The 11412-nt window shown below is 41.0% G+C and overlaps 1 protein-coding gene across 1 annotated transcript in view; it reads right to left on the bottom strand.

Annotated features, from left to right (window-relative positions):
• The window catches only part of LOC131229172 (cytochrome P450 81Q32-like), an 11327-nt gene extending 5153 nt beyond the window's left edge, over positions 1-6174 (bottom strand). The window contains exon 1 of the mRNA XM_058225062.1: positions 5216-6174. Within this exon, the coding sequence (XP_058081045.1) occupies positions 5216-6142 (927 nt within the window). The 5' untranslated portion in view covers positions 6143-6174. The remainder of the gene's footprint in view (positions 1-5215) is intronic.
• Positions 6175-11412: the final 5238 nt, after the last annotated feature.

Below are 11412 nucleotides of genomic sequence, written 5' to 3' on the forward strand. Positions count from 1 at the left end.
TGCACCTGCACCGCTTCATTCAATGGCTCCGTCATAAAGATTGGGAAGGATATTTTTGTTTGATCAATCGACGCAAGGTTTCTCCGGGTCCTGTGGTTGCCTCGGAACCTTTCACTGCAGCGTTTGATTATCATGCCAGACAATTCTACTTTTTGTTTTGTTTTTCTGATTGAGCAACCACTTTCTCTGTTTCTCGTACGAGGCTTTAGGATAGAGCAATCGCTTCATTCCGAAATGGAGAGGCACTAACTACCAGAGAACTGGGCCGGGGAAGTTATGGTTTTCTGACAAAGCAGGAAAGGAATGAATTTGCCTTTTCCGATGGAGAGAGAACAACGAGGCGTTGTCAAGCAAACCGATCCGGGATTCGAAATGAATGTTGTTTTGGGGAAACCAAAGAATTTTGCGCTGCGCCCACTCGCCATTATAATTTATAAGTATCGGGTTCGGGTTGGGTCAGGCAACCCGGGACCTCAACCCGAGCCCAACCCAAGTTTTATCAGGTTGGTGTTTGTATATAACTCAAGCCTGATACTAAACCTGATATATCCTACCCGAGCCCAACCCAATGTTAGGTCGGTCGGGTTGAACCTGCCGGACTTTCATCCCTAGTACCTAATATGTAGATTCCCATCTTAAGATTGACGTCAATCCATTAGTCAAGTGGCCACAATTAATGAATAAGTGTACGACCATGAATAAAAACTGCCTGAATTTTTTAATTTTTATTTTTTTAATTTTTATTTATTTATTTATTTTTTAAGATAAAAACTGGCTAAAGTTTTCTTAACCTGTCTACTTATTTTTAACATCATGGACCACCTTTATCTTCGAACAATAGCATCTACAAGATGAGGTCCAACATAATGGATGACTTGGATATTTCAACTAAGTGCCATGTTGACATAAGTGGTGGAGTGCACATGGCAGGACATACACTGTGTCTTCTTCATGGACTCCGATTGAGTTGTATAGCACACAGGTACGGTAAAAGCTCTGTGGCCGCAACATAATGTATGTTTTACATGCATGCCATCCATTCATCTTGCCAGCTCATTTTAGGTCATAAGGCAGATTCAAATCTAAAGTGAACCACATGAAAGTGGTGATTGAAAGCCCACCATTAAAAACTTCCTAGGGCCCACTACAATGTTTATTTGCCATCCAACCTGTTGATTAGGTCACACCAACCTAGATGAGCACACAAATATCTGCCTATCCCAAACTTGCAATTCCCAAGAAGTTTTTAATGGTAGTCATGCAATCACCATTGTTTCCTATGATATGGTCTAACTGAAATTTCTATTGCATCATTTTGTGTGCTCAAGCCCTAAAATAAGCTGCCAAAATAGATGAACTGTGTGAATAAAACACATACATCATGAAGAGGACCACATCAGACCTAAAACTCTTTTGTGTCGATATAAAAATAATTTTAGAATAGGTTAATAATACACAAGGATAAAGAAAGATTATAATCAATCATTATACAGAACGAAATAAACACAAGAATAAATTTACAAATAGAGGTCACATGCGCATCAACAATCATTTCGATATAATTTATTTTATTTCTTGTTTCAAGACTCACCAAAAGTATGGCCTACCTTTCATTTTATAATTGAAATTAAATTTCAAAAGACAATCGTTACGTGCCTACCATATATAATTTTGATATAATTTATGTTATTGTTCTTTAAGATTAACCACAAGTATGGCCTACGTTTGATTGTCCATTCCACCAATGATTTTAAAATCTAGCCAATGACTAAACTGAATAGTCCATTTTGATTACCTCCTTGTCGAGATGGTGGACATATGTTGAACGGTTAAAAATGAAAATACCCAAAGGTTCATTTTTACCTTTTAAGTGTTCAATAATTGGAGGTCTGAATTATTCAACCAATCCCACTTTGGGAGCATGGTTGAACAAAGTGAGTAGGATCCAAAATTTAGCTATTTATTTTAAGTTAATAAATAATGAGTGTGATTCTATGTGCCTGCTCTAGAAGCATACTATGCTTCCAAGAGTACTAAATAAGGTTTCAAGGTCACATGTGACTGGTGGAGTTGACTCAGACAGTCAGACCCTATCTGGTTAGACATTAAGGGCCTGTTTGGCTGGACGGATCCCATGGAATTAGGAGGAATGGGATGGTAAAATCCGGGGATATGCCACACGAGCCAAACACACCGGTGAACTTGCCTCGAGATATAATAAACCCATGGATCTTAAACCAATCCACTGACACTGCCATCATTACCTTAAAATCTATCTCATCCCTTCTAATCTCATTCAATTGTGCCTTGGGCGAGTTTGGACGGACAGATTGGAAGGTAAAATCCCGGGATATGCCAAACGTGCCAAACAGACTCAGTGAACTTGTCCCAGGATATAGCAATCCCATGGATCTTAAACCAATCCACTGACACCACCATCATCACATTAAAATCCATCCCATCCCATCCCTCCTAATCCCATCAGATTCGTCCGGCCAAACAGGCCCTAAGGGCCCCTTTGAATACCACTAAATAATTTACTTTTTCTACTTCCGGCTGTACATAATCAGATAATAAGTGTAATTTATGATTAATTATAAGTTAACTTTTTTACTTAAAATTACTTAATTATTTTAATTAATTTTTAAGCTTTTCTACTTTTCTGAGGAGATGAAAGAGAGGAAAAGCTCATAAGTATGTCTTATACCCAATAGACTTATCTCTCTAAAAGTAGAAACTAAGATAAGTTATCTGAAGCATAAGTAGTTTATCATAAGTAACTGAGTCTTTTACTCATACTTTAATCGTAGACTCACGGGAATTTCAACACGAGATCATGGGTTCAGGTACCCATTGTGGTGTGAGTGCATGTGTCAAAAAAAAAAAAAAAAAAAAAAAAAAAAAGAGGTTATCATAAGTAACTGATGATCAAAACGCCCCCTAAAAGTTAGAATTGAAAGTAAGAGGTGGGCTTAAGTCACCTCCAACTCGGCCTAGTCCTTAAACTCATGATCGGTACGAATAGGCTGAAAACCATGCATGGGTCACAAAGCTCAAAAACCACTCAGCCCATACGAAAGTAAGTAGGAAATTCACCTTTGTATGGACGGAGAGGTCTCCAACAACTGAGATCCTTCCCAAATAGCCCATGGTGGGTGTAACAACCCTAAATTTTGGTACATTATTAAAAAACTAAATTAAATATTTAAAGATTTTATTTTTAAATAAAAAATAAAAACGAGTCAATAGTTAAGTTGATACCGAAATTCTTAATTGAGAGAGAGGTTTAGGGATCGATTCTTGAAGTGGTAATAATAAATTTTTTATTAAATATCATAAAAAAATTTAAATTTAGGATAAGGGAGGAAGTGCTCATCGTATCTTATGAGAATTTTCTTTAAAAGGGATACGGAAGGTAAAAAAAAAAAGAAGATAGGAAGCCTAAAGTAAAAGGAAGAAGAAATTCTAAGAAGGCTCGATCAGGTAAGTTCTAATCGTTAGATCTTTTTTAACTCTTTATTATGTTGTTAATTTCTTCTTGATCTATACAATGGATGGCGTGGATCATCCACACCATCATTGTATATGTGTGTAGAGTCAATTTTAATAAAGTGATGTTTTTATGATTTTGGTCTAATTAGTAATATTTTAGGAATAAATAAAATGGATGGAATCTGATTGTGCTAAGATAGATCTATACGGATCATATGATCCTTAAGGCCAAAATATACAAGGGCCATAATTTTTAGATCAATCTAACACAGATAGGCCACATTAGTCAGATCTAAAAATGTTTGATAAAGGAATCTTAGATTTTTGCGCAAGTGTTGGTATCACTTGGCGTAGAAGGTCGAGATAGGCCATCGGTGTATGTGTGGTTAGATCCACACCATCCATCTAATGTGTAGAGGCAAAACATGATAATACCTCAAGAATCTGAATGATCTGACCATCCGATGGACCACCCCGATCAAGTAATTATCATTCAATTTTATAATCTTCAAAATGAGAAAAAAATAGAATAAAAAATTTAATTATTTGATTATTTTGGACCTGGCCACCTAGGATGTTAATCAGAGGTGGGTCCCACCATGTAATAAAAACATATGAATAATAATGTTGTTGATATAACTGATAGGATTTTTGAATTCAAACAAACATAATTACCCTGTGGATTCTATACTACCAGACTCAGGTAAGTAACCCAACTTGTCTCATAATTCATTGAAATTAAAATATATCATTATGATTGTTTGATTGATTTACTGGTTTGAATATTTTGATATGATAATTGTATGATAAATTTATATGTGAATATTTTAATCGAGACAACTATACCAAATATGAAAAATATGCATTTACATATCATCCCTCATTCATTGCATTGCATAATGCATGGTCGATCCTAGGGGCCCTCCCTAGAAGAAATGTCGATCCTAGTAGAGTGTTACCAGATACGGGCTATGCCCAAGCCTACCGAAAGGTGGAAGCCTACCCAACGAGTGGATGCTGGTTGAAGACTTCCAACCCAAGTAGATGAACGATCACCCCATCTGATGCATTCATACCTCATTTTACATCATTGTACATGTATTTTTATATTATTTTAATTGATATGATTATGAACCATGCTGGGTTATATCACTAAGCCTAGCCAGCTTATATTTCTTTTATTGATGGAAAAACCGTACAAATGTGAATGAGGGTGGGCCAGTGGCTTAAAAATAGGAATATGTGGTCAAGCAAGAAAGGACTTAAGGGACACGTGACCTTACTTGACAAAAGAAGAAGTTGCAGCCTCCGACTAGTCATGATATTTTTACTTTAATTATATTTAATTTTCTTATATTGTAAATTAATTCTTTCAAGTTGTTGGACATGTTTATTTCATTTCATAAGATTCCAATTGAGAAGGTCCTTAGTTATGTTTATGATTAATTATTGGAATAAATGATCATTTCTTATTTTTGAGATGTTGTTGAGTATGAATGGAATGTAAATCTACGGTAGAGCCAGTAGGTAAATGAATAATTGTATAATTGAATGAAATTAGTACACTCAGTGTACGTGTCATGGGCCGAAACTCGGGTCTGATGGTGCACACTCTGTACTCGAATTTCGGGGCGTGACAGTGGGATCCCAAATGAACGAACCGTTTGGATCACCACGTAGCAAGATAGAAACAAATTTTTGTCGAGAGAGATGCGAGTATTACCGATATCATCGCTCTAATCATCAAATCAGTGTAGTACTCAGGCTCTGTTTCTTGCAACGACAGCAGAACATCTATGAACGACTTCTCCTTCTTCTCCACCTCAACCTCTACTTCCATTGAGGAAGATAAATCAACCTTTGTCTTGATTCTTCGATGCTCATCGATCAGAAACTGGAAGAACTCATCACTCCGCCTCCTCAATGTCACCATCTTCTTCTCCACCCCTCTAAGATCCATCCAACGCAAGAACGGCAGGTAATCCCCAAAAGTCGATGCTCCAGCCACTGCCGCCACCTCACTCAAGATCTTCCAAAACCGCCTCGACTCTTCCAAAACCACCGCGTTTTCTCCGTAATACAACTTCCCAGCGATCATCCCCATTATCACATTGAAAGTCAGTCCTGAGAACCTAGACTTCAATTCCACCACCGGTTTCCCTAATTCCGAATCCCGAAACAGATCTTTCACCAGGGAACGGACATTCTGGATTTGGACGGCAGAGAACTTCTGGATGCGGCTCGTCGAGAGGAACTCGACGTTGGCGATTCGGCGGAGGTTGCGCCAGTGGGGACCATAGGAGGTCCAGCCAAGGGCAGAGTAGTTGTAGCCGAAGTGCTTGCCTGTGAGGAGACGGGGGCGGTTGGCGAAGATGAGGTCGTTTTTGGTGAAGCAGTCCTCGGCCAAAGACCGCGAGGAGATGAGAAGGACGGGGCGTGAACCGAAACGGAGTAAGACGATGGGGCCGTATCGGTTGGAGATAGTGGTGAGAGAGCGGTGGAGAGGTTTTTTGAGTAGATGTAGATGGCCAAGAATGGGAAGGAACGAAGGTGATGGTGGAAGGTTATTGCGCTTCTGGAGTAGGCGCTTCAATATTGAGAAGAGGAAGCAGAAGAAAATAAGAGCTGAAATCGTTAAGAAGAGATCCATGTTTTCTGTGCAGAGGCACAGACAGTGCGATTTCCTTTTATAACAGCCGGGGAAGCCCGCGAGTTTTCTGCTCTCCCATTCACGTATCGAAGCTAATCGCCTGTGGCACGACGTGGCCTAAGCTGTGTAGGATCCACTGTGATGTATGTATTCCATCCACACTGTACATTCGTTTTGCCAACTCATTTTAGAAAGTGAAGCCAAAATTTATTTGATACAATGCTCAAGTGGACCACACCATAGAAAAGAGTGGGGATTGAATGCTCACCATTGAAAACTTCCCACACGGCTTACTGTGATATTTTATTTGCTATCCAACGTATTCATAAAGTTAAGGGAAAACACAAATATTAGCTTCATGCAAAACTTCTGTTACCCCTGGGAAGTATTCAACGGTGGGTGTTCAATCTACACTGTTTTTGTGGTGTGGTCTATTTGAACTTTGGATTTGCATTATTTTTTGGTTCGCGTACTAAATGAGCTGAAAAAAATGAATGGATGGTGTGGATAAAGTAAATACATTACAGTGGGCCCTACAGAGCTTGGCTACGTGATTCCATAGGGATTTCATATCCATGTGGCGACAGCGACCGGCAGTCCGTTTCCCTCACGGATGTGCAATGCTTACACTTTCCATGTCCCTAATCTCATGGTTTTCTAGTCTAGTCTTCACTGACTCAGGAATTGAGTTGGCTGAGTTACAGATTGGACCGGCCTTTAATTTGCTTCAATTGCATTAGCTTGTTTGGCATGGTTACTACAGGACATGCTAAATTGTTTATATCTTTGAAATATTCAATATAGAAGTCGTTTTTAACTGTTTGGACGGGTTGGTATCAATGGCTAGAAAATGAGTACCCATTTCCCCTATTCTTTAATTAAGGATTCATGTGTTTTGGAGGCTCATGTAAGTTAGAACCTTTTTCTTTTTTTAATTTAATTTTATCTTGCTTATCAAGACCATCAAATATCACCACAAAATCTACTTTTTTCATTACTGGACCACTCTTGTGTTGAGGTGTGGAGCCTCATCTGGACCATGCTGCTCGACTAGTTGAGTGGGTTGCTCGATCGGTCGAGTGGCCCAATCAACTAGTTGAAGGTTCACTCGACTCAAAGTCTAGCATGTGATATTTTTTCTTGGTCCGTGGTGCTTGACCGGTTGAGTGGCCTACTCGGCCAGTTGTGGACTTCTCTCGACTAGTCGAGGTTATGCAGATTTTATGCAGATTTGGTGTAGCCTACGTAAATTTAAGGCGGTTTTTGCAGAGGTGTGAAAGGAAGTTGCCTAAACTATAAATAGGGGTCCCTAGGGTTGTTTTAGGGTATTCTAAGGTATACGCAAAGGATTTTTTTTCTATATATCTAAGGGAAAAAGGTTAGTATATTGTTTGTAATTCCGTTTTCTTCATTACGGAAGTTTGCACCCATGGTTTTTTACCCTTGTTGGGGTTTTTCCACATATATTCTGTCTTGTGTTTTATTTGGTATGCTTTGATTCTATCTCTAGATTATATTTCTTCTTATTTATTGTTTGTGGGTGAGACTGGAGATTGGATCTCGGTTCACTTGCATTGTTGGCGTGCTGCGCAACAACTGGTATCAAAGCTATTGGTTTAATTCAAGTGGGAGCGATGATGGAAGAAGGGAAGATTAGAATTGAAAAGTTTAATGGTTCAAACTTTGCCTTCTAGAAGATGCAGATGGAGGATTATCTGCATCAAAACGACCTCTATATTCCTCTAGGAGGAAAAGAGAAGAAACCAGAAAAGATGACAGATGATGAATGGTCTTTATTGGATCGAAAGGCCTTAGGAACGATCCAACTCTCTTTGTCTAAGAGCATTGCCTTCAATATATTTAAGGTGAAGACCATAAAAGAATTAATACAGGCTCTAGCTACGATGTATGAGAAACTCTCAGCGTCCAACAAGGTTCATCTTATAAAATGGCTATTCAACATGAAGATGTCAGATGGCAGGAGCATGGTTGAACATCTAAACGAGTTCAATACAGTCACGAGCCAATTGGAATCTGTTGGCATCACTTTTGAGAACATGATCAGGGTGTTTTTGATCTTGTCCAGTTTGCTAGATAGTTGGGATGGTTTGGTGATTGCCGTGAGCAATTCTTTAGGGTCGACAAAACTGAAATTCGATGATGTGGCCAATCTAATTCTCAGCAAAGAATTTAGAAGAAAGACATCGGGAGTTTTAGGGAATTTAAGGAATGCCCTAAATGTTGAAGGAAGAGGAAGATCACTGAACAAATGAAGCAATAAACATGAATGTTCTAAGTCGAGGAAGAAGTCCAAGGGACTTAAAGACAAAGACAGGTGTTGACATTGCGAGAAGAAGGGGCACATGAAACATGATTGTAGGGTTAGTATCAATGGCTAGAAAATGAGTTCCCATTTCCCCTATCCTTTAATTAAGGATTTATGTGTTTTTGAGGCTCATGTAAGTTAGAACCCTTTTTTTTTCTCCTGCTTATTAAGACCATCAAATATCACCACAAAATCTACTTCTTTCATCGCTGGACCACTCTCGTACGAAATTCTGTCCATTGAGGAATGGATGAATTCATGCATGGTGTTGATGCTGAGATCTAATCGTCCCTATTAGAATATTATGCACCTCTAAAACCAAGCAACAATGGGGCCCTTAATTGTAGCCGAGAATCCTCTGATGCATAAGTTAGAATAAGCACACTCCGGGTCTAGTCGAATTAGAGTAATAGTGCATACCCATTTTTATAGATCGAGTTATTATTTATAATCTCTTAGTACCTCGTAGGTATATGGCAATGCCTTCACTAGACCTATATGTATCACACAAGGGATCTTCTCCCAGATATGTCGTGATTATCTGGGCAGGATCCTTGGTGAAAATCTTATGAAAGTTACCCTTTCCATATACGAATGGTATCTCCTAGTGGTCGATATCCAAGGAGGTCGAGATTAACAGCTGAGGCTGACCTCTAAGTCAATAGTCGAGGTCTTTCTAACCAAGGTCGATAAACGAAGTTGATGACTAAGTCTGAATCTAGAGATCGGGACCGTCGATGGTTGTCTCTCGAGGTCGACTCCTATAGTTACTTTTTAGTCGAGACAGTGGGATGCTAGATAGGTGCCCAAGGTCACCACCCGAGGTTGACGCTTGAATTGGTCACGGGGTTTGTGCTTGGCATCAATGGCTGAGCTTGTTCATGACTTCTCATCCGAATTATTGGCCATATGTCGCTTCCATCTAATTGTTTGGTTAGACTAGTTTTACCCATAACAGTAGCCCGCCTACTTCCGAGCACCTTCTAGGAGCTCAAAAAGTAAATGGACTTGGACCGACATCCAGAGCATGAGGTTTTATGTGAAGGAAGTCAGGAGATTGGCTTGAGCAGGGCCGCTATTCATTATGGTGGGATAGATGAAAGGCTACCAACGTTGGAATCAAGGAGGATTTAGTAATGATATTAACGGGTTGTACGAGGAGGCGTGCGTGGAGAGACGCCTCTTCATCTCTGGACGAGTAGTAGGATGACACCTGTCCCTGCCTCAGTAGTCAAGTCTGTCTATGAATTGTAGTATTGAATGTGAGCAATAAATGTTGCAGTCAAAGAGGCAATAAATAGGACCCCCCCCTAGTTGCTCCATTTGCTCTATCTGCTCTCCCTACTGCCAAAGTTAGGCAATTTCTAGTAAGTTAGAATCTCCTCTTCTTCTTTTTTTCTTTTTCGCTTCTCTTACCAGTCTCATCTTCTCTTGTTCTCCCTCCTTTCCTTTTTCTTTTTTGCATTCTTTCTTGGTCGGGATGTCGAAGGGTTCTGATAGGATATTTGTGTCTTGGTCATTTCACGGGGAGTACATCCCAGAAAGTGTGGACTCTCTGTTGGGCGTGCCCTCAGGCTATCGTCTCCGGTGAAGGAAGGACAGGACGAAGTAGTAATGTCTGCCCCAGCGAGGTCGGTGGCTTAGTTTTTCACAAGGCCGTCTTTGGACGTCAACTCCTTTGGGTCGAGGTTGCAGGATGCTGATCTAGTCGGGATTAGGTTGGAGTACCACATCTCCGAGTCTGTGGTTCTTCGAGCTCCTGAACTAGGGGAAGTCTTAGGTCAGCCTCACGGGGGTGAGGTGGACATTTATGCTTTTGTGTTCAGATGTCAATTCTTTGTGTCTGACTTTGTTGTCTTCTTTTGTAGAAATAATTGATCGTCCCAACCCTTCAAAGAAGATAAAACTTCCTTCCACAACCGAACTGGAGTGACTAAGGAGGACAGTTAAGAAGGTTCCTGCTCCTCCCCCGGTTCCTCAGGGGGAATCCTCCAAGGCCATGGAGGATAGACCTAAGCCTACCCCAAAGAGGCTCGTTGCCGAGCAGCTAACCTTGGTGGCTACAATTGGAGGGACCGAGGTAGTTCAAGAGGGTCTCTAGGTCCCCAGACAACAGGGGTCCCCTCAAGATCGGCCGCAATGGAGGTCATGAACCTGGAGTCCTCCCCAGCTCGAGGTGAGACTCATTAGGCTGAAGGGGTTGCGGCTACTCGTGACCAATAGTTGGAAGTGAGTGGTGCCCCAAGGAATCAATCTATTGAGCCTACCGCCAGTGGGTTGGGGTCCCTCCTCATCAGTGAGCATATGGGCCTCCTGGCTCAGTAGGGGACTTGACATGTATCTGAGGAGTATGTCTCGGGGTCGTTGGCGCTCCACCCGATGACCCTCTTATGAGAGGTAGCGGCCTCCTTTCTCTAAGTAGGTCTTCATCCTCTCTGAGTAGTAGTTCTTTTGGTCTTCTATCCCCTTTCTGTACTTATTTTTTTCTTTCTTTCTAATTTCAGATGGCTCCTGCACTTATAGTTACATGCCAAGCGTTCTAAGAGGTGGGACACAACCTCGAGGAGACGAGGACTGACCTCTAGGCCAACATTGCTGAGCTGGAATCCTTTGAAGCTAATAGGGAGATGGAAAGCTCAGGCCGAGGCTCTCCAAGAGGCCATGCGGATTATTGGGGAGAAGCGAGTAGCTCTCGGGATCCAGTTGGATGCAGCTCGATGGGAGAGGGCTGTGTTGTGGGACGAATCGGAGGGGCTAAAGTTGCACCTATCCATATTCGAGGCCGAGCAGGTAGAAGTAGAAGCTAAATCCACGAGGATGGAGACCGAGTTGGCTGAAGCGACGACCAAGTCGGCAGATGCTAGAGCCAAGTTGGTAAAAGCTAAGGCTTCCATCCCGATGATGCAACCAGCAACAGTGGAGATGTACAAGGCCTCCAGGAAAT

Source organism: Magnolia sinica, chromosome 16 (assembly GCF_029962835.1).
Source record: "Magnolia sinica isolate HGM2019 chromosome 16, MsV1, whole genome shotgun sequence".
NCBI classification, from domain to species: domain Eukaryota; kingdom Viridiplantae; phylum Streptophyta; class Magnoliopsida; order Magnoliales; family Magnoliaceae; genus Magnolia; species Magnolia sinica.